Below are 23,444 nucleotides of genomic sequence, written 5' to 3'. Positions count from 1 at the left end.
AAAATCAATTGTTTGCAAATTTTAAGTCAATCTCCAGTGGGAGGGGGGATGGAGGGATTCAGAAGGAAAATAGAGAAGGAAAAAGAGTTCAAATAGCAAAGATTTCACGAAAAAACTAGTTGGGAGAATTTTGGTCCCACATTCTAGAAGTGAAGGGAGTTTGCAAGACTCTAATATTTTACTGAAAGGTCTGCAGAGAAGACTCTGGAGAACCCTGGAGGGGGAAGGAGAAGCTGGAAACTTTCCATCGGCAAAGGCAACACTAGAGAATGTTCTCTAGACATGAGGGCTTGCACCTTCAGAACCCAAAGCCTGGGACAGAAAGGAAACACACATGAGAAATGAAACAGAGTTAAGCAAATTGGTTGTGCAGACACAGGTTTTTTTGAAAACTGATAGGATGAGGTTGAAACAAAAAACATAGTTATTACATCTTTGTGATTCCTTTTATGATGTCACATAAGATTCTTTCAGGAGTAGCATACTGAAAATGTATTGCTTATGTTAGAGATGCTTGAATTCAGCCATTTAATAAGGTCACATTATTTTGCATAAAAAGGAGTGAGTGGAAAACTTGACCCTTAGCTGTGAGTATTGCCAGTGAATGCTCAGGTGGGGGCATTTTATTCACCCGGTGGCAGCCATGAGTAAGAGTGCAAGCCCGGAACCTGGGAGCTTATAAGCCTTCATGGTTGTACGTGTGTTTCTTTTTTTCTCCGAACAGCCAGCCTCACCGACAGCCCACACCCCAGCAACTTTAGCCCATGCAGTCCCCAAGGCCACAGGCAATCCTGCAGGATGGGACGCGGGCGTCCTTCTCTGCGGGAGCTGTCTGCCCAGAGGATCCCCGAGGGTCAATTGGGACATAAAATGTTAAATACCAAAATGGCAAAATCAGTGTTTAAGCATTTGTAAGTGCCCACCATGAGGTAACAGCTTTTTTGTAGAAGGGTTTTCTTAGTGATGGCCAATGGAATATGTTTAAATGTAATTCCCTCCTCCTCCTCTAAGAAACTGCTCAATAAGATAATTAAGTAACAGAGCAAAACAGAAAACCAAGACCTTACCTGGAGAATTTCAAATCCAGGATTACTGATGGGGCCGGCAAAATAAATCTGCTCTGAAACATACACAAAACAGACATAATATTACTCAATCACATTAAACAAAAATGATTTGCTCATATTATCTGTGTTCGCTCTGCACTCGGGATCCAGTGATGAAAAAGAAGGTCTCTGTCCACACAGTTGCTTGTATTCTAAGGAGGACACTGATAGCATATAAATCACTAAATAAGGCAGTACCTGGATTGTAGAAAGTGCTAGAAGAAGACATGCTGGCTGTGTGAGAGGCAGATGGTGTGATGGTTAAGAGACCAGGCTGGAGTTGGGCTGTGTGGGGTTCAATCCTGAGACTGCCTATGATATCTGTTTGATTTTGGATAGTCATTACCCCTTTGGGCTCAGTTTCCTTTTTTAGAATGGGTACAATAATGACAATAACAGTGTCCACTTCCTTGAGCTTTGAGGATTCAAATAATTAATCAATGTAAAGCACTAATAGCAAGGTCTGGAAAGCACTCAATAAATAATTTGCTAAAATAACCAACTAGGAGACACCATGTTTTGTTGGATGGCTGGCCAGGGAAGGCATCTCTAAGGAGATGATATCTGAGCTAAGCCCTGGGGAGGGGAATGAGGCAACGTTCAGTAGCTCTAATACAAGAATGGGAGAGGGTAGATGGTTGGGTAGTTTTACTGGGCAAGAATGATAAGGAGAGAAAGTGTAGGCTGTTGGGAATAAACTTCTAATAATAGATCATGGACTCTAAGAAGGGTAAAGAAGTAAATGAAGGCAGGGTGGGTTGCCAGTAGAAACAGTGGTAGAGTCAGTTGAATGGGTTTTCCATCATTGCCATCAAGGTCCTAGAATGCATGTGCTAGAAGGACATGGTGAAGCCAGGGAGCAGAAGCCTTGGCACTGAGATTTCAGAAGTAGTGCATTTACTGGGGATGACAGCGTACAGAGTTGATGTGGGAGTCAGTGGTTGAGGTGGAATGATGGAAAACGTTAGTGGAGGTCAAGCTGCTTGGACATTATGGTAGTGGGTGGGCCATTCATGTCAATATTGAATATTGAAGGGTGCCTGGGTGGCTCAGTTGGTTAAGCGACTGCCTTTGGCTCAGGTCATGATCCTGGAGTCCCTGGATCAAGTCCCGCATCAGGCTCCCTGCTCGTCAGGGAGTCTGCTTCTCCCTCTGGCCCTCCCCCCTCTCATGTACTCTCTCTCTCAAATAAATAAATAAAATCTTTAAAAAACATATTGAATATTGAAACCATGCCCAGCTCCTCGTATGGTGACTGCCATCTCTGGGATGCACATGCACATGCACAGGCACACTCACTCCCCATTCTTGGGCTCCGCCCCAACCCCAATCACTTAACACATAAGCACAGTGCCTAAGAGCACAGACTCTGGGGTCAGATTGTCTGTGCTGAGCTGGAGTTTTGGCTCCTCTTCTTATTAGTTGGGCAAGTCACCTAATTTTACTGTGCCTCGGTTTCCTCATCAGGAAGTGAGGCAGGGGTTACAATAATATTCACCTCACGGAGTTGTCATGAGCATCACATGCGTTAATGCAAGTAAAACTCTTCGCACAGCACCTGGCCCATGGGGAGCAGTCAATGTTTGTCATTAATACATTCACTCATCAGTCTGCACTATGGGGCAACCACCCAGTGCAAGCCAGGCACTATGCCAGGTGCTAGACACAATGGTAGATGAGAATATTATGTGAACCATTTGAATCATTGGCCGCCCAGAATTGTAATCATTTGTTTACAGGCTGCTTCCTTCAGTAGCCTGTGCCTTCTTGTTGCACAGCTCCCGGTACATTGCAAAGTCGAACGCACAGCAGGGTGCAATATAGGGTTGTTAAAGAGATTGTTGAATGAGCAGATCTAGAGCCAGGACGACGTGGGTTTGCCAGCCCACTTCATTCTTGCTCCTGCTATTGTGACCCTCTCCCTGCTGGAAAGCTCTGGGCCTGGGCTATGCTGACACAAGAGCCTGGTTTAGGCAATGAGCCATCAGGGCAGCCAATCTGGTGATGAGGGTGGAGGGATGGTGGAGGATGATGGAGTTGAATAAATGGTTATTGGTTTATTGATGGCATTAGGTATTGAGCTCTTTTAATAGCACAGTGACTTCCTGCCTCACATAGCCCCTGGTGCCTAACCACTGCTCAGGAAATACTTGGAGACTGACCAAACTCTGTCCATGAAAAGGGGCTTTGGGGCCAGGGGCAGTGGCTGGGGCGTGAGCAGCTGCCTACATGGAATAATATTAGGGGAGTGAGGGTAATCCTTTTTGAAAAAGGCCTCTCCAGGCAATCTGAACCTGACCTTCTACCAGGACACCCATTCTTAGCATAGCCTTTGGCTTCTGTTACATGCTCATGCCCCCAGCTTATCTAGCCTTCCTTGCCATGGTCAATTTCTTGTACTTGGCGAGGATAATTGTGCAAACATGGTGGATGCCAGGTGGACAACATTCCTATTTCACTGCACTAAATGAACCGATCCATTTATTTTTGAAAGGAAATACATATTTGGTTGTGGCTATAAGCAAAAGTTTAATCGGAAGCTACTTCTCTGTATGATGTGGTTTTAGAAATAGAGATGTTGAAGTTCTGGATCTTATCCTTAAGGATCTTCCTGTGCAACTGGGAAAGATACAATGATGAACTGTACAGAAAGTTAACTGTGCGAGAAGTGAGAGGTGTATGTGGGCGCTGATTCTAACAAGTGCAGAGAGTTCAGAGGGGCTGCCTGGGATTCAGCTGTAGGGCTGGCATGCTGTACGACCCGAGGGCATACCACTCACATTATAATCTACGTGAGTGGTGCCCCCTGGAGTTGTGCAATGCAGTGGCCCAGCTACCAGGACACCATTCTTTTTAGGAAGTTCTCTCTTCCCCAGTGGATAGTCTGTGACCAAAGCCAGAACAATCTGAGCAGGAAAACAAAGAAGAGACCTAGGGCCAACCTGTTCTGGCAAGAGATGGTTTGTTTTATTTCAACTCACCAGTATCCAGGGCCGTTTGCTTTCTGTCTGGTGTTGTAGCCTTTGTACTGCTTCTTTGACTCCTAGAGAGCCTTTCAGAAAATCTCTTTGCTTTTGTTGGCAGGAATGGATTTCTGCCGCTTACAGCTCATGGACTGGGAATGCTATCGGCATGAACCAGTCAAGATCACTCACTCAGGCCATCAAAGTATGGGATGCAGGACGCAGGAGCAGAGCCCAAGAATGGGGAGTGAGTGTGCCTGTGCATGTCTGGCCTGGGTGGGTTCCCTTGGACACATTTTTACCCCTGATTTATGTGTCTACTCATTGTTCTAAGGTGGCATAGTGCAGACCGCTTGACCTTGGAAGTAGACAGAACTGACTTTAGGATCCAGCTCTCCTATTTGCCAGCTGAGCATCCATCCCACAAATCAATTTCTGCACTTGCAAGATGGAAATGGAAATGTCTCTCCTGCAGGGCATTGGGGGGACCAGAGAACTGTATGTAAACTTGCCAAGAAAAGTGGGGTCCCCAGTAAGGCCAGTGTCAGTAGTTATTAGCTGTATTATTATCCACTGGATGGAAAGAAGGGTAACATCCTGAAGACTCACTTGGATGCTGAGGACCACATCTAGCCTAGGTTTGGGAACCTTTTGGCAGAGGCAACAGCTAATAAATCCTGTTGGTGCCTTTTGTTTTAAAAAATGGATGCGGACATCTCTTTGAAGAATCGCATTAGAGTGATATCTAACATTCTATTATGCTGATTTTATGCTCCAAGATTTACGAATTTGTCTTTCAAATGAAGAGGTTCTTTACTGGGCCGAGAGGCTTTCATTAAATCTGTCTCTCATACTTTACAGTTTCCGTTGGAGCTTTTTGGGGGTCTGTGAAGTTCCTGAGAATGGCTGCAGGTAGCTCACGGAACTGTCTTTTTTTTTTTTTTTTTTTTAACCTAATGAAACAACACCTAAAATTAAATTCTCGCCCCTTCCATTCTTAGATCCTCCCCGATTCTGAGATTCCTTTAATTAACATTCTCACACTCCAGGAACTATAAAAAGAGCCCCAGTATATCTGTACCCCCTCCTTCCTTTCCTCCATTTGAAATCTTTATCAGTTTTCGGTGTGCTGTGGATTAAAGAAATCCACCTCCCCGGTTCTGAACACATGAAGTCATTTCTGTGAAGCGGCTTTGTTTCTGACCCAGATCTTTGCGTGGTTGGCACATAGTGTCTTTTTCAGAAAGGGAATTGATTTTTAAATTGTGGAAATAAAAGGTCCCGAAGGGTTTTGGATTCGATGGACGTGAGGCTCTAGGCTGCCTTCTGCTCTACAGACTTTTATCCTCTGGGAGCAGCATGGATACCCGCCTGGAAGTGCCCCCTGAATGTGTGGGTTCTGTCCCAGGCATTGTCCCCATTTCCTAGCCCTTCCTAGCATCTTACTGCAATTGCCTCCAGTCTTCCAAATTTATTACAAAAATGTCATCAATATTTAAGCACCCCGAGGGTGCTTGACAGTGTAAAAATACTTAAGAGTTACAATTTATCATAAATAGGCCAATTAGTATATTCAGAACAAAGATTTTAAAAATCACCATTTATTTATTTACTCCAGCGTTGAGTCTTTTTCGTACCTGCCAGGCCCAGTTGAGGGGGATCGTTGGGGAAGCTGTGCTGAACTAGGAGGACACAGGGTTCAGCCTGCCCTCCAAGGAGTGGGGGTGCCTTGGGAGCTGGGGAGGCCCCCTTACAAGGGCTCCTGTGGGCAGCGGTCCCACCGTGAAGACAGAGAAGGGAGAGTGTTCCAAGCAGACCAAGAGCCTCATCTCTAGAGTGAGAGGGAGCGAGCGCATTACTTCATCTTAGTGAGCTCTAAATATAATCTCCGCTCCTCTCCCTGCCTCCGGGCATTTCCTTTAAGACACCCAAGTCTGGCAGATGGTTAAGGCCCGGGCACGGCTCCTCATCTCCTCCCTGATTTTAGCTCTGCTTTTTTTTCAGTCTCTGACCCTGCAGGGTGTAGAAAATGCTTCCTGGTCCCACAGGGCGCTGAGCTAGTTGCTGGTTAGGGAGCTCATTTAAATTCATAATGAGCTTGCCTACGTGGGGACTCTGAGGAGTGTCCCCTGCCTTGGGGTGAGTTTGGCTGTAGACAGACTCCCTGTGGGCCTGAAAGCCTTAAGGTTTCTTCTGGGTTTCAATGGACTGATTCCAGGCAGTGTGGGCAGGTAGCTCCAGGCTTGGTCCAGGCCCAATCTTTATTATTTATTATTTATTATTATTATTATTATTTTTTTTTTTTTGGTGTGTCCGACTTTGTCAGCTTCTCTATCTTCTGGGCCATTTCGCCTTTTATTCTCCAGAGCTTGTGCTTCGTTATGTCTGACCTGAGGGCTGGCCACCGGAGGACTGTGGTGTGGTAAGCATGCCTGTGCCACCTCAGAAGTGATCTGAGTGTCTGCGTGCGGTTGCACAGGCTGCTGGCCGAGGGCGTGGGTGGGGGCACAAATCCAGCTCCTGCCCAAGGGCCCAGGCTCTGCAGCCTGGGTCTGGGCTGGATCCCACCTGCAGATCCTTCTGCTGCCCTGGCCACATCCCCTAGCCAGTTTTGAAATCAGGGCAGCCTTGGTATTATCAGCGGTGCCTCGGATATTGTCCCAGGTCAAGAGCCTGCCACCTCTCCATATTTTCCCACTGTACAGTGGCCCGCGTAGGACAACCGCAGGGGTATTATCCTCTGCAAGCCCTCAACCCAGGGGCACTGGAATCTGGGGATAAATTCCACAACCTCCCGACCTTCAGAGGGACAATTCTGACATGCACACTGCGCTTCCCCAAGGATCCCAGTGGGGCTGAGCCCTAGTTCCCATCCTGGTAATCAGTTGCCCATTTATCCCTTCCTGGCTTTTCCTCCTGCCCTGAGTCCCTGGAGCTCCTCGCTCATGCCTGTTTTCTGACATTGCTTCCTAACAACTCCCCACCCCCAAGTCCTTGTCTCTGGCTTTGCGGGGGAATCCCGAACTACCAACACTTCCTGGCAGAAGGTGAACTTTTTCCTAATTTGTACCAAGGCCCCATATGAGCTAGGGATGGTCTTGGAAAGCTGGCTGCTGATATATTTGGGCCTGACTGTGATGATGGAGCCACCCAGCCTAGAAGCTAAATCTGAGCACCCTCGAAGCTACTCTCTGACTTCTGCACCAAAGAGCGGGAAGAAGAATGAATGCCCTGGATTGTCCTCGAGAAGGCTCAGAGCCTCACATTTTAGAGAAAACAGGAGTTGAGAGAGAGGGACAAGGAGGTGAAGACTGCACCGGGTGGGGTGGGTGAGTGGCTGTGAGGGAGCCGGCAAGCTTGGGAAAGAGCGAGCAGAGAAGGAGGGGGGAGGTGCGTGGCTGGCCTCTTGGTTTCTAGGTTCTTCATTTAGTCGCATGGACTTTTACTGTCCCTGAGCAGTGGGCCACTGGGGGCCAATGCAGTGTAACCTGTAATAAATGAGGTGTAGTCTATAAACTGATTTGAAGCTTTGGGATTCCTGGGCATATCAGATGACCCTTTTATTGGGAGAATTTTTCCTGTTGCTACTGGGAGCTCAGTCATTAGAACACGTTCAATTTTGTTTCTAAACCTATCTTGAAATGTCCAGTGTGTTGTTGGCCCCTTTGGTCAGTTCTGGGCATCCTAGCTGTGGTCCTTTCCAGAATTACAACTGCACTTTGGAGCTCATAAGTTTTGGATTAGAGTTTGGATGACCACATCTTAGCTTTGTCTGCAGTACTTAGGTATTTTTCACTGTTCATTCAAATGGACTTATGAGATCTTTGTTTTGGCCTTTTACTACTAGAGAAACTTAATGATATTTACAGCTTGAAAGCATTCCCTGTGTCCTTGCCGTGGATCATTTGTAAAACTCTGAAGTGAGAACCTTCCCAGGGCTTCCTTGTTCATGGGCCCACTACTTACACCTCTCTGGTGATTCAGAGGCACACTTGTAGTCCCTATTTTTTTTTTTTTTCCTAATTGCATGCTGGCTTTCTCTTAGTAATAAAGTCTTATGAAGGCCCCATTGCTATTTCACCCTCTTTCTCTGCTGGAATGATTCCAACGCATGGGTCATGGAATTGCCTTCTAGCTAAATAGCTTCTCTTGTGAGTAGAGTCCATGGTAGGTGGGAGCTTTATGGGGTCTCAGACAGGGTGACAATAATGGCCCAACAAGGCAAACCTTTTCTGAGCAATGATATGATCCCTTAACAGAAAAACTTGTATCTCTCCTCAGGTAAATGAGTGACTGCATCATCTGTGAAGTTCTCCAAACGGTTTGACTTCTGCGAGGGCATTTTCATTGAAAACATAGAGTTTGAGTTTTCCCTGGGTTATGCACAATTAGTTGGTCTTTTTATGTGGTACACAGAGGTCAGACAAGATGGACTTGTTTTCCATCAGGGAGTTGTGCAGGCTACTAATGCCCACCCTTCAAGATGTCCCTGTCTTCATCCCCAGAGCCTGTGAGTATGTTACCTTCTATGGCAAAAGGGACATTGTGGATATAATTATGCTAAGGATTTTGAGATGGGGAGATTAACCTGGATTATCTGGGTGAGTTCAGTGAGATCACAAGGTGGTTACAAGCCAAGGAATTCTTCTAGAAACTGAAAAAAGGCAAGGGAATGGATTCTCCCCTGAAGCCTCCAGAAGGAACATAGTCCTACTGACACTTTTGATTTTAGACTTCTGACATCCCAAACTACAAGAGAATAAATCTGTGTTACAAATTACTAAATTTTTGGTCATTTGTTAAAACAGCAGTAGGAAACTAACACAGTAGTCTTGGATTAAGAGAGGAGGCTCCGCGTGATCGACCTGAGAAGGGGCCAAGACTGATGGCTTGTTTGAATTTGAGTCCCCAACAAAGGGCCCTTCAGAACCATGACATCAGCATAACCCAAGATTTCAGCAAAAGAGAAGGTATTTGGGATTACAGCTTGGGCTGGAGAGTGAAGTTTCCAATATACATTCACACACTTGCGTTCAGGATGGACTGTTAAAAAAAAATTAGAGCAATATAGAAACCACTAGGTCAGTGATGTCTAATGATGTTCTGCAAAGATGGAAATGTTCCATATCTGCATCATCAAATATGGTAGCCTCTAGCTAAACACAGCTAGTGTGACTGATGACCTGAATTTTTAATTTAATTTAAATGTAAATAATTTAAATAGCCACATGTGACTAGTGCCTATCATACTGGATAGTTTTAGGCCAGCCCTGTCTAATAGAAATATAACGTGAACCACATACATAATTTAAAATTTTCTAGTAGCCACATTTTACAAAAAAGAAGAAAGTGAAATTAATTTAAGAATATAAATATATTTTAACCCCCATCTTAAAATATTATAATTTCAATATGTAACCAATATAAAAATATTAATGATTTATTTGGAGGTCTTTTTTCATGCTTTTTTTTGCACTAAATCTTCAAAATTTAGTGTGTATTCTACACTTAAAACACATCTCACTCTGGACTGGCCACATTTCTGGTGCTCAATAGCCACATGTGGCTAGTGGCTACTGTACCAAATGGTGCCAATTATTTATTTTTTAAAAAGATTTATTTATTTATTTTAGACAGACAGAGAGAGAGAGAGAGAAAGAGTGAGTGCACATTGTGGGAGGGGCAGAGGCAGAGGGAGAGGGAGAATCCCAAGCAGACTCCTCATTGAGCACCGAACCCTATGTGGGGCTCAGTCCCACAATGCTGAGATTATGACCTGAGCTGAAATCAAGAGTTGGATGCTTAACTGACTGAGCCACCGAGGTACTGTACTCCCCAGACATTGCCAATTATTAAGTCATTGATGAGGATTTGGGGCCCAGAAGGTGAAATGATTTGTTTCCTAGTTTATTCCTCCTACAAGACCTTTTGGTCTTTGCTGCTCAGTTTCCCTTCAGGAGATACATAACTTCTGGCAGTGAGAAGGGAAAGAAAATTTAAGTTTTTTCCCCTACCAACTTATTTCTGAATTTCAGTGGATAAATATTTAATGTAACTCTCAAAATATAACTTGTGAATTGGTGGGCTGATTGGATTTCCAGAAATGGAAACGAAGAAGACAGTACTGGGGAGAAAGAGGAGAAATTGAATTGATCTCCAGAAACGTGGGGCAGACGCAGGAAAGAGCAATGTGATGGGAAATAATGAAATAGACATTGCAGAGGATGGCCTTTCTCAAATTGGGGTTCTCCAGGGTCCATGCACATTGGAGCTCTTGGGATGTTTGTTAAAATGCAAATACCAGCAACCCATGGGATCAGAGTTTTGGACTGGTCCAGGGAGCTGGGAGTTGGCCTTCTTAATTGGCTTCGTAAATGATTATTACATGAAAGTGTGGGAGTTATTGAGCTAGATTTTTGAAAATCTACAACAGGCTGGGAATTCGTAAAGGAGCTTGTATTGTCTTAGAAAATTAAAAATGCTTTGGTCCTAGGTCATCATTAGTTTAAATATGCTGGGTTCAACTAAGCTGAAACTGTGACTGATGGCAAAGGACAGTTCAAACACATTATTGGCTCTTACAGATGGGCTTGAATTTGTTTATAGATAGAGAGAAATTTCTCAGGGCTGTAGGATTCCTTAATAGGCAATATTGTTCCTCTTTTTTTTTTTTTTTGTAGCAAGAAAAAGTCCTCTTTTGCTTGGTTGTTGCTGGTACCCTCTCCAGGGTGATCAGTGTTCCTACTTCTACTTTTTGCGGTTTAAGAGAGAGTTTTCTGCTAGTACATCACGCACCACTGTTTTTGTTGACTCTCTCCAAAGAGAGAGGCTGCCCAGCAAATCCACAGCTGCTTGAAGGATACAGACAAGGAATAAAACATGAAGAGAAGAAGGGCTGAAGGCTGAGGAGATGATGCTTCCAATGTCCAATGCCAGGAGAAACACAAACGACGCTCTCTCCCCAGAGGCACAAGGAGTCCACGGAGACTCTGCTGTGTCGGCCACCAGAGGGTACACAGCTTGGACGGGAGTCATGTTCCTGCTACCTCTGAGGAGAAAGGTCTTCAACTTCCAAGCCTCGGAAAGCTCTACTGGGCCTGCAGGTCTTGTTAAAATGCAGACTTCCACTCTGAGATGGATGACTTCAGGGGCCCAGAGCCCTTGCTTGAGAAATCCCTAATCAGCTGCACGAAGGAGCTTCCATTTATCATGCAGTGAGTGCTTACTCTGGGCCAGACTTTGTTCTAAGGGCTTTGCATGTATTACCCCATCTTATCCTTCTAACACTCCCATGAGGTCACTCATAATTTTCTTATGGTACTCATGAAGAAAGTGATGCTTTTCAGAGAGATTGAGTAATTTGCTTCAAGTCACATAAACACAGGTGGCAGTGATGGTCCAACCCTGGGCCGGTTTAGCTTCCAGCCCTGTGCTTATCCCTAACTAGGCTGGAGTTTCTCAAAATGTGGTCCCTGGACCAGCAGCATCAACCTCACCTGGGGACTTGTAAGAAATGTAAATTTTAAGCCTCTCTAGATGTACTGAATTGAAAATTGGGGGTGGGTCCAACAATCTGCGGTTGACCAGTCCTCCAGATGATGTGATGTATGTGCCAGTTTGAGAACCACTGGGCTGGGCCAAGCCTCCTGCTCTCCCAGGCAGCCCTGCAGTGTGATGAGGCAGGCCCCAGAAAATTCTTGGAGAATAATACCGGGGTTGGTAGGGTGCTCTTACAGCAACAGAATGACAGTGGGGTTGGTAATGGCAGGAGAAACTGCGATTTCCCAGGTGGCTGAAGACCATCACCCCCCTCCATGGGTCTATTGATTCATCCAAGGGAAGGTGGAAACAAGACACACGAGTTCCCATCTAAGCTCCTTTGTCATCTGGGGAAAGAGGATGAGAAGCTGGGATCAGGAGAGATTGAGAAGGAAGTTACAGGGACAGAAGAGCAGAAAGCCTGAAGCAAAGGAGCTTGCAGAAGCAGGTGGCCTAAATTGGCCCAGAAATCAAAGGTAAGCAAGCAGGTGGGACAGAGACAGGGCCAATCCAGAGAAGGCATATTTTCAAATTGAGGCCTCAGATAAAGCCGCTGGTTCTCCTTCTCTTAGAGCAGAAATCAATGACCGTATTCCCGGGGCTTGCATTCGTTAGTGTGTGTGCAATGAATGTGAAACAGTTGAAAAGTGAGGCTCGCGGTGGGAGTGCCGGGCTGTGGGCGTGCTTTATAGAGATTGTCAGGACCGTCGGTGTAGATTAATGGTGGAAACTCTTCAAGACGGCACTGGCCTGGAAAGTGATTTTGCCCTGTCTTCTACTACAGCAGTGCATGGCACAGGCATTTTGCAGAAAGCATCTGTGGGAATTCTTCCAAATCTAGGCAATTTCCAAATTTCCTCCATTTCACAGACCCATGAAAAAAAGCATATAGAAACAGAGAGAGCTAGGGCAATAGAAATCTAGCTGATGAGATCTGAATTGCTCATCTAGATAGAACTCTTCAGACCAAATTCAGAATTGTTATAGGCAGTAAGGTTGAGACGTTTCTGCAGTTAATGTAAATGATGCTCAGAGGATGGCCAGGTGCGCTTGTTCAGCATCAGCCAGGACAGATGGCAGACACCCGAGCTAACAAAGGGGAGGGAGGACAGGTAGCCAACATGAGCATCCCCTAGGCTTCTGCCTTTGTCTTATTTGTATATGTAAAATCAATGAATATTATAGCAGAATCCCTTAGCTGCTATCAGAGATAATATCCGCCTTGTGGGAAATGTCATGTCAGAATTTATAGACAGTTCTCAGGGGATCTACTCTGCTATATATTGAAATTCATCTAATTACAATGCATTCCCCACTCTGGACAAACACTTAGAGTAGGAACGTTCAGATTTACATAAAAGATAAACCAGGGAGCAATTATTTCCTTGACTAAAGGGTTCTCCAGCTTGTAAAAGGTGTCACTGTAATATTTATTTTAATTACAAGTTTTCCAGATGCAGTTAAAATTAAGTCGGCAGCTAATTTGTTTCTGTAGCTCACATATTGCATGAAGTGTATCAATATCCACTGGATGTATCTCCTAACAGATTTTGCTCCTTCTGCAAGGTGGTTAGCCTACCCAGAGTGAGACAGGTGCATCGTGCGCTAGCAATTATTGTGAAGACTGTTGATTTCTACACCTTCCTGGGATTCTGACATGACATCATCCCTGGGATTCTAATATTCTTGATATGACATCAAGTCGTCCCAGCTTTTCATTGTGCTTCAGCCACGTCAGTCATGGCTGCCAAGGTCTCAGGGAGAAGTCCTTGACCCACGGGTGCCCTACTTTAAAATCATATATATACCTAGTGTACACACGGTTGCGTGCACACGCACGCACACAGGCATACACGCACACGCTCACACAAATGCACACTTGCACACACACACAGGAGATGTACTTATTTAACTCTTTCAAGTCTTTATTTTAATTTCAGTTGGTTTTGGCAAGAGGTTGGGTGCAACTAATATCCACATGTTAATCCATGAAGCAATAAACAAATCATTTTTGAAAGCCGATTGTTACTTAGTGCTGTGAAACCAGGGCTCTTTGCCTGGGTTGAACTCATAGAGGTTTGGCCAGAATCAAGTCTGACAGCTGATGTGTCTTTGCCATCAAGAGGGAAATTCCTGTGTTCATTCTATTTACTTTAGGGTCTTAATCTAGGTTTTTGCCCAAATCTCCAGGTTCATTACAGTTGAGAATCTTGTTTCTACATAACCCTACACTCCATATTCTGGACAGCCAAAACATGAGCCACTCTGTTCCTTTGGGTACCCCCACCCCACTTTCTATTTGGGTGGAGTGTGTCCAGGGGGGGCTTCTTCCTACTTTCCAGATTGATACTACAGTTTCACATTCAACAGTAAGTCCTACAATCAGTTTTATGCTGTATTTTTCATTTCATCCTCATCTTCCTGAGGCAGGATATTCTAGGAAAGCCGCTGAACAAAGTGGACCCCAATTTGTCGAGAATGGATATCAAAGTATGTTGGCCTCATGATAAATCAGAAGGGAATGAAAGGGACTTCAGTAACTCAACAGATTTCCAAGCCAGAGCTATGGGGTCTCGTTTGTGGTGGAGGCTAGTGTCAACAAATCCAAATTTTGGAAGAAGTTTCTATGTTAGATGATTGTGGGGTAGTCTTGTTGGGGCCACGGGGACAAACCACACCTCTGTGGAGAGACGTCACATTTCCAGGAAGGAAGTGGACATTTCCACTTCCACTCATTCTGGAAGGAAGTCAAGCCAGGAGCATAGAATGAGAATGTTAGAGGCTGACCTAAGACCAAGATAAGAAAACAAAATAGAACAGAAAGACACGAGAAGAGACTTCCTCATTTACTCCTCATGAAATCCTGGGATCCTGAGCAGGTGGCAGAATGTTAGTTCGGCTGCCCCCAGCTTTGGGTGAGCTGGTTTGAGTCAGGATCCTCACTAGGCTTGTTTCTGTGGGAGACCCAACCTGGGTATGTACAGCAGCTGCAGGTCCCTCAAGCTGCTCCACCCCCTGCCTCAAGGTCCCTCAGGTGGGGGAGGAGGCAGAGAGACAGAGACATACCATTGCCATGTTTATTGCTTTCTAATGTTCCAGGCATGTGACACATGTTTTCTTTTTTAGTATTCATTATTACCCAAAAAAGAATTATGGCTACTCCCATTTATAGATGAAGCAACTGAGAATGAGACAGATCAAATGATCCTCCAGAAAGAAGGGCCTTCTGTCCCCAGCCTGTAAGTGGCAGCTGTGGGAGGGGAGGGGACCATCAGTCTCTGGCATTTTCAAACAAGGCTCTTTTTTTCCCTACCATCAGCTCTCGTATCTGTCTTTATGTTAAGTCCCCTTTCTTTGTCCCAAATCTGATTTGTTGGCACTGGCAAAGCATAGTTTAAAGCAAAGTTGTTAACATTTTCAAAGTAACCTAATCTGAATTTATCTTGAACCTTAGGTGAGTGCTCACCATAGTGAAAGCCAGATAGTTCCTGTGCTTAGTAATTCTGGCTAAGAGCCCTGAATTCTCATTTTCCTTATAGTTGACATTCTCAAGCCTTAGCATGCAACAGAACCATCTAGAGCAGGGCTGTCAGCCTATGGTCTGTGGTCCAAATACCCCTAACGTTTCTTTTTCTGCAGCCGTGAGCTAAGAATGGTTTTTACATTTTTAAATGGATCAAGAAAAAAATCGAAAGAAGAATAATATTTAACAACACAGAAAAATTACATGAAATTTACATTTCAGTGTCCGCAAATAGTTTTATTGGCACACAGCCATATCCATTCATTTCTGTATTGTCTGTAGCTACTTTTGTGCTGCAGAGACCATATGAATATATGGCTTGCAAAGCTTAAAATATTTACTACCTTCCACTTTACAGAAAAAGTTTGCTGATCTGTGACCCAAAGGGCTTGTTAAAAGAGTGCTAAGCTCCGACCCTAGAGTTTCTAATTTAATAAGTCTGGGTGGTGACCAAAAATATGCATTTCTGATAATTCCCTAGATGATGCTGATGTTGCTGGTCTAGGGAACACACTTTGGGAACCACCACCTTATATAATGGTTGGTTATGCCCAAAATGATTATTTGATTCCTATAATTTTGTTGTGCCTTTTATTTTTTTAAAGATTTTTATTTATTTGACAGAGAGAGACACAGCGAGAGAGGGAACACAAGCAGGGGGAGTGAGAGAGGGAGAAGTAGGCTTCCCTTAGCACAGAGCAGGGAGCCCAATGCAGGGCTTGATCCCAGGACCCTGGGATCATGACCTGAGCCAAAGGCAGATGCTTAACAACTGAGCCACCCAGGCGGCCCTTGTTGTGCCTTTTAAATCCCCGTTTCCAATTCTAATGGAGGGCTGAAATGAGTCATACTTCTCCAGCAGTATCTTCTTGATGTTCAAAGAGAATATGTAACAGGTTTAGAGGAAGTTCCTGGAGCTCAGCTTCCTAGAGAGAAACTCAGTTCTACCACTTGCTGTCTTTGTGAACTTGGGTAAGTTTCTTAATCCCTTTGGGACTCAATTTCTTCATCTGTTAATGCGAGGATACTAACAATAGTTTCTATCCTTCAGAAGGTTGGTGCAAGCAATAAATTAGTTAATATATATAACATACCTGCGAAGGTTCCTGGCACATATTAAATGCTGTAATAATACTAGTTGTTACTGAACCATCCCTACCTAGTGGGCTAAAGTAGGACTCCTCAAAGTTGGCAGAGCATTGGAATCACCTGGTTTGGGTCTTCCCTCTCAAGATGCTGATTTAACTGGTCTGGGGTGTGGGGTGTTGCGATATTCAAAATTGTAAAGGGAAATTTCAATGGAGCACAACCCAATAAAAATATGACAGCCGCATGTATCATTTTATATTCTTTTAGTAGCCATGTTTAAGAAGGTGAAATTAATTTTAATAATATGTCAACAATAATGTTTTATTGTTGATAAAAAGGAATGGTATAGTACTTATATATTTAATTTAACATAATAAGTCTCAAATATTATAATTTCAACGTGTAACCAATAGAACAATTATTGAGATCTTTCACGTCTTTTGTTTTCATATTGAGTCTTCGAAGTCAAGCCTGAACTTTACATTTATAGCCCATCTCAATTTAGAGTGGCTACATTTCTGTGGCTGGGTAGCCACATGTGGCCACAACAAAGAACAGTGTGGGTCTAACTAATGTATAACCAAGATTGAGATCCACTGGAGTAAGGGCACAGTTGGCCATTGTGGACCTGCCCAAAGCTATGGAGCTTCTACTGACATTACTGTTCTCTCCTTAGGGGTAGTCATCAGGTGTGGTCATTAGGACATTCAATTAAATCCCAGTTTAGTCTTAAAAACTGATGTCAATTTGAAAGCATCACGATCAAGTAAAGCAAATGAATCTACATGACCCGATGCCACCAGAGGCAAGAAAGGCAGTAAGGGAACATTAACAGAGAACAAAGTAAAACAGTGACCTGTTTTGGTTCCTTCTCAATGAGCCCACAGCTGGGTAAAGGGGAATGTGAGTACCCCAGAAAAAAATCTGGAATGGATATTGAAAGATCCCTTGACATTCTATGCCACAGGTTGACTCAGAACTTTCTAACTCCAAATATCGTTGAATATTAAGTAGGTTATGATTCTTTTTATTTTAAGATTTTATTTATTTATTTGACGAGAGAGGGGACACAAGCAGGGGGAGTGGGAGAGGGAGGGAGAAGCAGGCTTCCCGCGGAGGAGGGAGCCCGATGCGTGGCTCCATCCCAGGACTCCGGGATCATGACCTGAGCCGAAGGCAGATGCTTAACAACTGAGCCACTCAGGCGCTCCATGTTATGATTCTTTTTGAAAAGAGGAAGAAGAATAAGAGAATTCATCCTATCTATTCTTTGAGCAGAGTGGAGTTGGGGGTGGGTTACCCTGATGATGGGTATTAAGAAGGGCACGTATTGCATGGAGCACTGGGTGTTACACACAAACAATGAATCATGGAATACTACATCAAAAACTAATGAAGTACTGTGTGGTGACTGATATAACATAATAAAAAATAAGTTAATAAAAGAAAAGAATAACCTTGTAAATTTATTATGAAAGCAAAAGAGATTTCCAAAAAGATGAGAACAAAGATCTGTAGTTCCACCACTGAGAGATAACCTCGATTAGCTCCTAAGTGAATACTATTTCAGAGCTCGATGGTGCATACATTTAACACATTTTACTAAAAACAGTATCTAATAGTGAGTACTCTTTTATGCAAGCTTCTTTGTCATTCACAAAATTTTTGAGTGTATTTTCAAATTATTTAATAATTTCTTGCAACATCATTTAAAAGCACAGCACATCGAACCTGTGTTTGACTGAACAATGATCTGCTTAATCAATCCCCTATAACTGGACATATAGGCTATTGCCCTCAAACTGCTAATCACACCATAATAGCTAATGCCAAAAGAACATCGCTTGGTCTTTCAATCCAGTGAGCTCTTACCTTAGAGCTAGTTGTGAAAGATGCAGAAGGAAAGGGTACAACATTTTATCCACGCAGTCTCAGTAAGCCTGACCCATTTTGTAGTTTATCTGGCTTGGAGAACAGCCAGCAGGGTGCAAGGTGCAGAGGGATGCATAGTAATGCCTTGGAAATGATAGCAAACAAATGATATCAAACACCTTCGTGTGCCACCTGCAGTAGACACCAAGCTTTCTCACTGCTCTGCTAAGGACCTGCAAACCCCAGAGGGACTCTGTTTCCTGCTTAATATGTCAACAGCAGCTTGTGCTTGGGTTTGAATTGGCTTCAGCTCTCCGCTTTTCCCCTCTCCGGTCTTAGAATTAATCACTTCTTTCAATAGAATCATTCCTGCAGTAGGTTTGTGGGTGGGTTAAAGAAAAACGTAATAACCCAAGAAGCCTCTAAATTTAAGATGTTAGTTTTTCTGGCTTATATAATTTACATAATTATTTGTTCATGCAGCATTGTATATCAGTTTTGTGATTGCTTTATATGATATGAAATTTCCTGGCAAGTCCCAGAGTGCCGGCTTCTCAGGCTGCCTATGCAGGTTTTAGCCCTGCAGCAATAAAGCAAATAAATAGCTATAGGGCTGCCCGGCATTCAGATAAGGAAAGCACCACCCTTCTGAGCTGCTGAACTGAATTGGCCATCTCAGTTTGGGGGAACAAAATCTCTTCTGTTTTATTAATTCTATTAAAACTATTCATAGGGAAAAAAACAGGTTTTATTAAACTCGGGGGACCAAGATAATTCACTGCTTGCTAGGATTTGATGCACTCGTATCTTTGTGGCATGTATAAGCATCATTAGATAGTCACTGTTAAGGTGAGCTGGTATATTGCATTCAATCCATCATATAAAAATTCAATAAAACAAGTATTTATCGCATCTTTATTCTGTGCCAGGCTCTCTTTGCCAAGTCTCCAGAGACAGAGGGGAGCAAGAAATATTCCTGCCTTCAAGGAGTTCACAGTTTAAGGAGGGAAACACACACACACACACACACACACACACACACACGAATATGATTCTAGTTGAGATAAGTAGGAATGTGATGCTCCAGGAACATCCAGAGGGAGTGATTCATTTGGCTGAGTCTAGTCTGCTTCTCCAGTCCCATCAGATCTGTGTTTGAGTAGACTACTCTGCCAGCAGTAAGGAGGCAGGAAAATCAAGTGGGACCCCATTTCCATCATTCAGGAGGGAGCAAGGGAGACTTGATTCAGGAAATAGAAGGAAGTACAAATGAAGGTTGGCACAGTATTCGTTCTTTTTTACCAAGCTTATAGCACTTCCAAGTGTACTTGTTTCCACATTTGGGCTCAAGAACACTTATTTTGGGTAAAAATTGGAAAGATAAGCAAAAGACAGGTGATAAAACTGTAGACACTGGCTATAGAAGAGGTTAGCTAGAGACCAACTCATGAAGAGTTCACCATGCCAAGGAACAATACGAATGTACCCAATCAATCAAAAATTATTTCTAGTAACTTCAGAGAGGAAAACTGACTCACCAGTCTATGGTAGGTTAGCTAGGAAGAAAAATGTCCCTATTTGAAACAAAGTCAGATCACTGGCCAAAAAGAGTTCTTAAACGATGACTTTAAATAAACTCCTGGCCAGTCAGAATGGCTAAAATTAACAAGTCAGGAAACGACAGATGTTGGCGGGGAGGTAGAGAAAGGGGAACCCTCCTACACTGTTGGTGGGAATGCAAGCTGGTGCAGCCACTCTGGAAAACAGTATGGAGATTCTTCAAAAAGTTGAAAATAGAGCTACCATATGATCCAGCAGTTGCACTACTGGGTATTTACCCCAAAGATACAAATGTAGGGATCTGAAAGGGTATGTGCACCCCAATGTTTATAGCAACAATGTCCACAATAACCAAACTATGGAAAGAGCCAAGATGTCCATCAACAGATGAATGGATAAAGAAGAGGTGGTATATATACACAATGGAATATTATGCAGCCATCAAAAGGAATGAAATCTTGCCATTTGCAACGACGTGGATGGAATTGGAGAGTGTTATGCTGAGCGAAATAAGTCAATCAGAGAAAGACGTGTATCATATGACCTCACTGATATGAGGCATTCTCAGGAAACAAACTGAGGGTTGCTGGAGTGGTGGGGGGTGGGAGGGATGGGGTGGCTGGGTGATAGACATTGGGGAGGGTATGTGCTATGGCGAGCGCTGTGAATTGTGTAAGACTGTTGGATCACAGATCTGTACCTCTGAAACAAATAATACATTATATATTTAAAAAAGAAGAAGAAGAAGATAGCAGGAGGGGAAGAATGAAGGGGGGGAATTGGAGGGGGAGACAAACCATGAGAGACTATGGACTCTGAGAAACAAACTGAGGGTTCTAGAGGGGAGGGGGGGTGGGGGGATGGGTTAGCCTGGTGATGGGTATTAAGGAGGGCACGTTCTGCTTGGAGCACTGGGTGTTATATGCAAACAATGAATCATGGAACACTGCATCAAAAAATAAATAAATTTAAAAAATAAATAAATAAACTCCTGGCCAAAAGGCATAGTTTCTTGTTTCTTCTTTGGTTGATCCATTCCTTAGCCAATAAGATTATGGGTCCCGGAGCCAGCTCACCTGGGTTTGAGCTAGGGCTCCCTCACTAGCGCTGTGACTTGGCGTTAGAGTGTTAATAGTACTAACTCATAAGGTTGTGGTAGAAAGTAAATGACTGACTGGATGTGAAGCTCTTAGAACAGTGCCTGGCACGAATGCTTACTGGTGTGGGCTCTTTCCGTCTGCATGCGTGCTGGAGTGCTTAGTACTGAGTACTCTCTGTGAAGCAGGCACATTTGAAGGCCTGGGCATAAAGACCAGGATGCCCAACCTGAAGAAGCTCATCATCTACTGAGGATGACAAATGGGAATAAATGATTGTGCCAATATGGCTATGCACCCCATACTTTGGGGAACGGAGAAGAGAATGAGCAGGGAAGGCTGAGCTGAGGCCTCAGCTTCAGGGGGCCTGCGCTTTCTTAAATTTCCTGTTTTCTTTTCCTGCACAAACTTTCTCTGTCTTCACCCCTTAGTTATGCTAAGGGAACCCCAATTTCTTCTAGATCCTTTGTTTAGAAAGCACAATTGGGTAATTACACTCTGGCTTCCTTGAATGAAGAAATAAATAAGTGGATGTTTCTGGTGTGTGGGGTTAAGGGTGCGCTCCCCATTGGCCCCTGGGACAGGGAAGAATGCCCTGGGAAGGAGGAGAGTGACTTCCGGAAGGATAGTCACAGATCAGACCCACGTCTTAGTTAAATAAACAAAGGCATCTCAGGGCCTTGGTGAAGATGCTGGGGGAGGAGAAGACACAGAGGGAGGTGAGGACTGGCTGGAATGATGTTCTTATGTTCCTTGGGGTATGTACAGCAGGGGGTAGGCAGTTAGTGAACTGAAAAAAGGAACAGATGATGTCATGGTTTTATGCTGTGCACTTTGAGTCTAGCTACCTAATGCCCCCATTAGTCAACGACTTAGCTGGGCAAGACCACAATAAAACAGTGACATTTAGAAAGCTTCATTTTTTTTTTTCTTCTTCTCAGAGTCCATTGCCATATTGAGGAGACCCTGTCACTAAAGAGATCGCTGAGGAGAAAACTGGAGATACTTTGCATCTCAGTGGATTTGGGGAAGCTGTTGGTTCTTTATGATGCCAGCCTTTTTTTTTTTTTTTTTTTGCAAGGTGCCACCAGGAACAGTAACATTGTTTTATTTGTAAAGTGTCTCACATGCATGTTTCACTTGGTTTTTATGCTCAGTATATAAGGTAGGTCCTGTGAAATGCGCTTCATTGTTATTTTTATATGACACACTCTGATAAGCAAGGTTAAGCTTGTCTAAAGGTGAGGGGTGGAACCAGGGCTCCAGCCTCAACAGGAAGCCATTGTTCATCCCTCTCTGGACCTTAGCAAGCAGTCAGCAAAACAGACAGCTTACCCCCTTTCCTTCTTCCACAGAAAGAAAACTTGGGTAGATCCTCTTCACAGATGGGATAGGAGAAGTTCAAAATGGACGATCCTTTATTGAAGAGAGCTACGTCAAGAAACAGCTCTTTGATGTCCTCTCCTAAAGGGAAAGAAAAGATCGGCTTTACTATTAGCGTGGGTTTCGCTTCGTAGCAAAGCAGTCAACATTTATAGAAGCATGAGCCAAAAGGCCTTTTATTTCCAGAAGCCTGCCCTGTGGGAACAGTTTTACTCCTTCCTTCCTTCTTTCCATTCCCTCCCTCCTTCCCTCCCCACTTCCTTCCTTCCTTCCTTTTTTTTTTTTTTTTTTTTAAAACAGCACGTAGGCAATGCTACAGGGGATAATGGCAGGAGACCTAGGTATGAATATGGCCCTTTTATGAACTTGATCTGTTTGGAGCAAGGTAGGCACTCTGTTGTGCTCCTCTGCCCAGATGCTCTGGCCCCTCAAGGAGATGGCTGCAGGTCTGGCCTCTACAACTTTTCAGCTGCAGTATTACGTGCCTCTCCTGAGAGCGGTTGAGTGGGTTCAACGCCCCTACAGTTGCTAGGTAGATATTGTATCATATTACACAGGAAGCTTTAGGGTGCTCTGACTTTTTCTCCATTTCTCCTTTTATGTTCCCTCCACTCCTGTTTTCATTCCTCTTTGATTACTCAGCTGCTGCTGTAGAATCCAGATATTGGGCAAGGTTCTGGAAATATGAAGATGCATGAGAGTTCTTGGTTGCCAGCAATGTTCCCTCCATTTCTCTGGAATGATTCCACACTCTTAAGTTTATTAAGTCCTTCTGTTCTGGTTTTGATAAAACTGCTTTAGAAAGGAGATACTCTAGTAGCTATAGCAATATAATGGCTAAGTGTAAAGGCATGTCCAAATAAAAATAAACAATCAGACAGCATCCTAGCTCATTAATTAGGGTGGAGGGAGAAGGTATTACATATTTTTCCCTTTGTCAAAGGTTCAAGAACTTGCACCAGCCATTTGGGAAATGAAATAAATTAAATGATAAGCCATACTGCTGGTGGTAGACTTGTTTGTTGCTGAGATAACAAAGCAAAAGCTCTCTTCCACATAGACATCAATATTTAGGCTTGACGTATTATCTTCTTTTTTGTTGTTGGATTTACGGATTCTGGGTGCTGATATCACCCAAATGAATGCTTCGAGTCTTCTCAGTACAAGAGCACAGCATTCAGTGGGAGCTCCCCTGTATCTAGATGTTACCCAGAGAGAGAAGTAAAAATGAAGAAGGAAATAGAGTTGTCCACAGAGTGGTGGGGACAGTAGCTTAGTCAGCCACTTAGCCAGCTACTGTAGTTAATGGAAG

General features: G+C 43.8%; 1 protein-coding gene across 2 annotated transcripts in view; it reads right to left on the bottom strand.

The window, feature by feature from the left end:
- Positions 1–23,444, bottom strand: part of LY86 (lymphocyte antigen 86) — a 59,130-nt gene that overhangs the window by 3,263 nt on the left and 32,423 nt on the right. For both annotated transcript variants that reach the window (XM_028122851.2, XM_028122850.2), the window contains 2 exons: positions 22,085–22,213; positions 1,068–1,120 (listed from right to left, as the gene is read on the bottom strand). In XM_028122851.2, the coding sequence (XP_027978652.1) occupies positions 1,068–1,120; positions 22,085–22,213 (182 nt within the window). The remainder of the gene's footprint in view (positions 1–1,067; positions 1,121–22,084; positions 22,214–23,444) is intronic.

This window comes from Eumetopias jubatus, unplaced genomic scaffold (assembly GCF_037043125.1).
Source record: "Eumetopias jubatus isolate StellerSeaLion01/CBP00866 unplaced genomic scaffold, mEumJub1_p1.0 scaffold_6, whole genome shotgun sequence".
NCBI lineage: Eukaryota > Metazoa > Chordata > Mammalia > Carnivora > Otariidae > Eumetopias > Eumetopias jubatus.
Note: the sequence above shows the minus strand (reverse complement) of the source record. Positions and strands in the feature narration are given on the sequence as shown.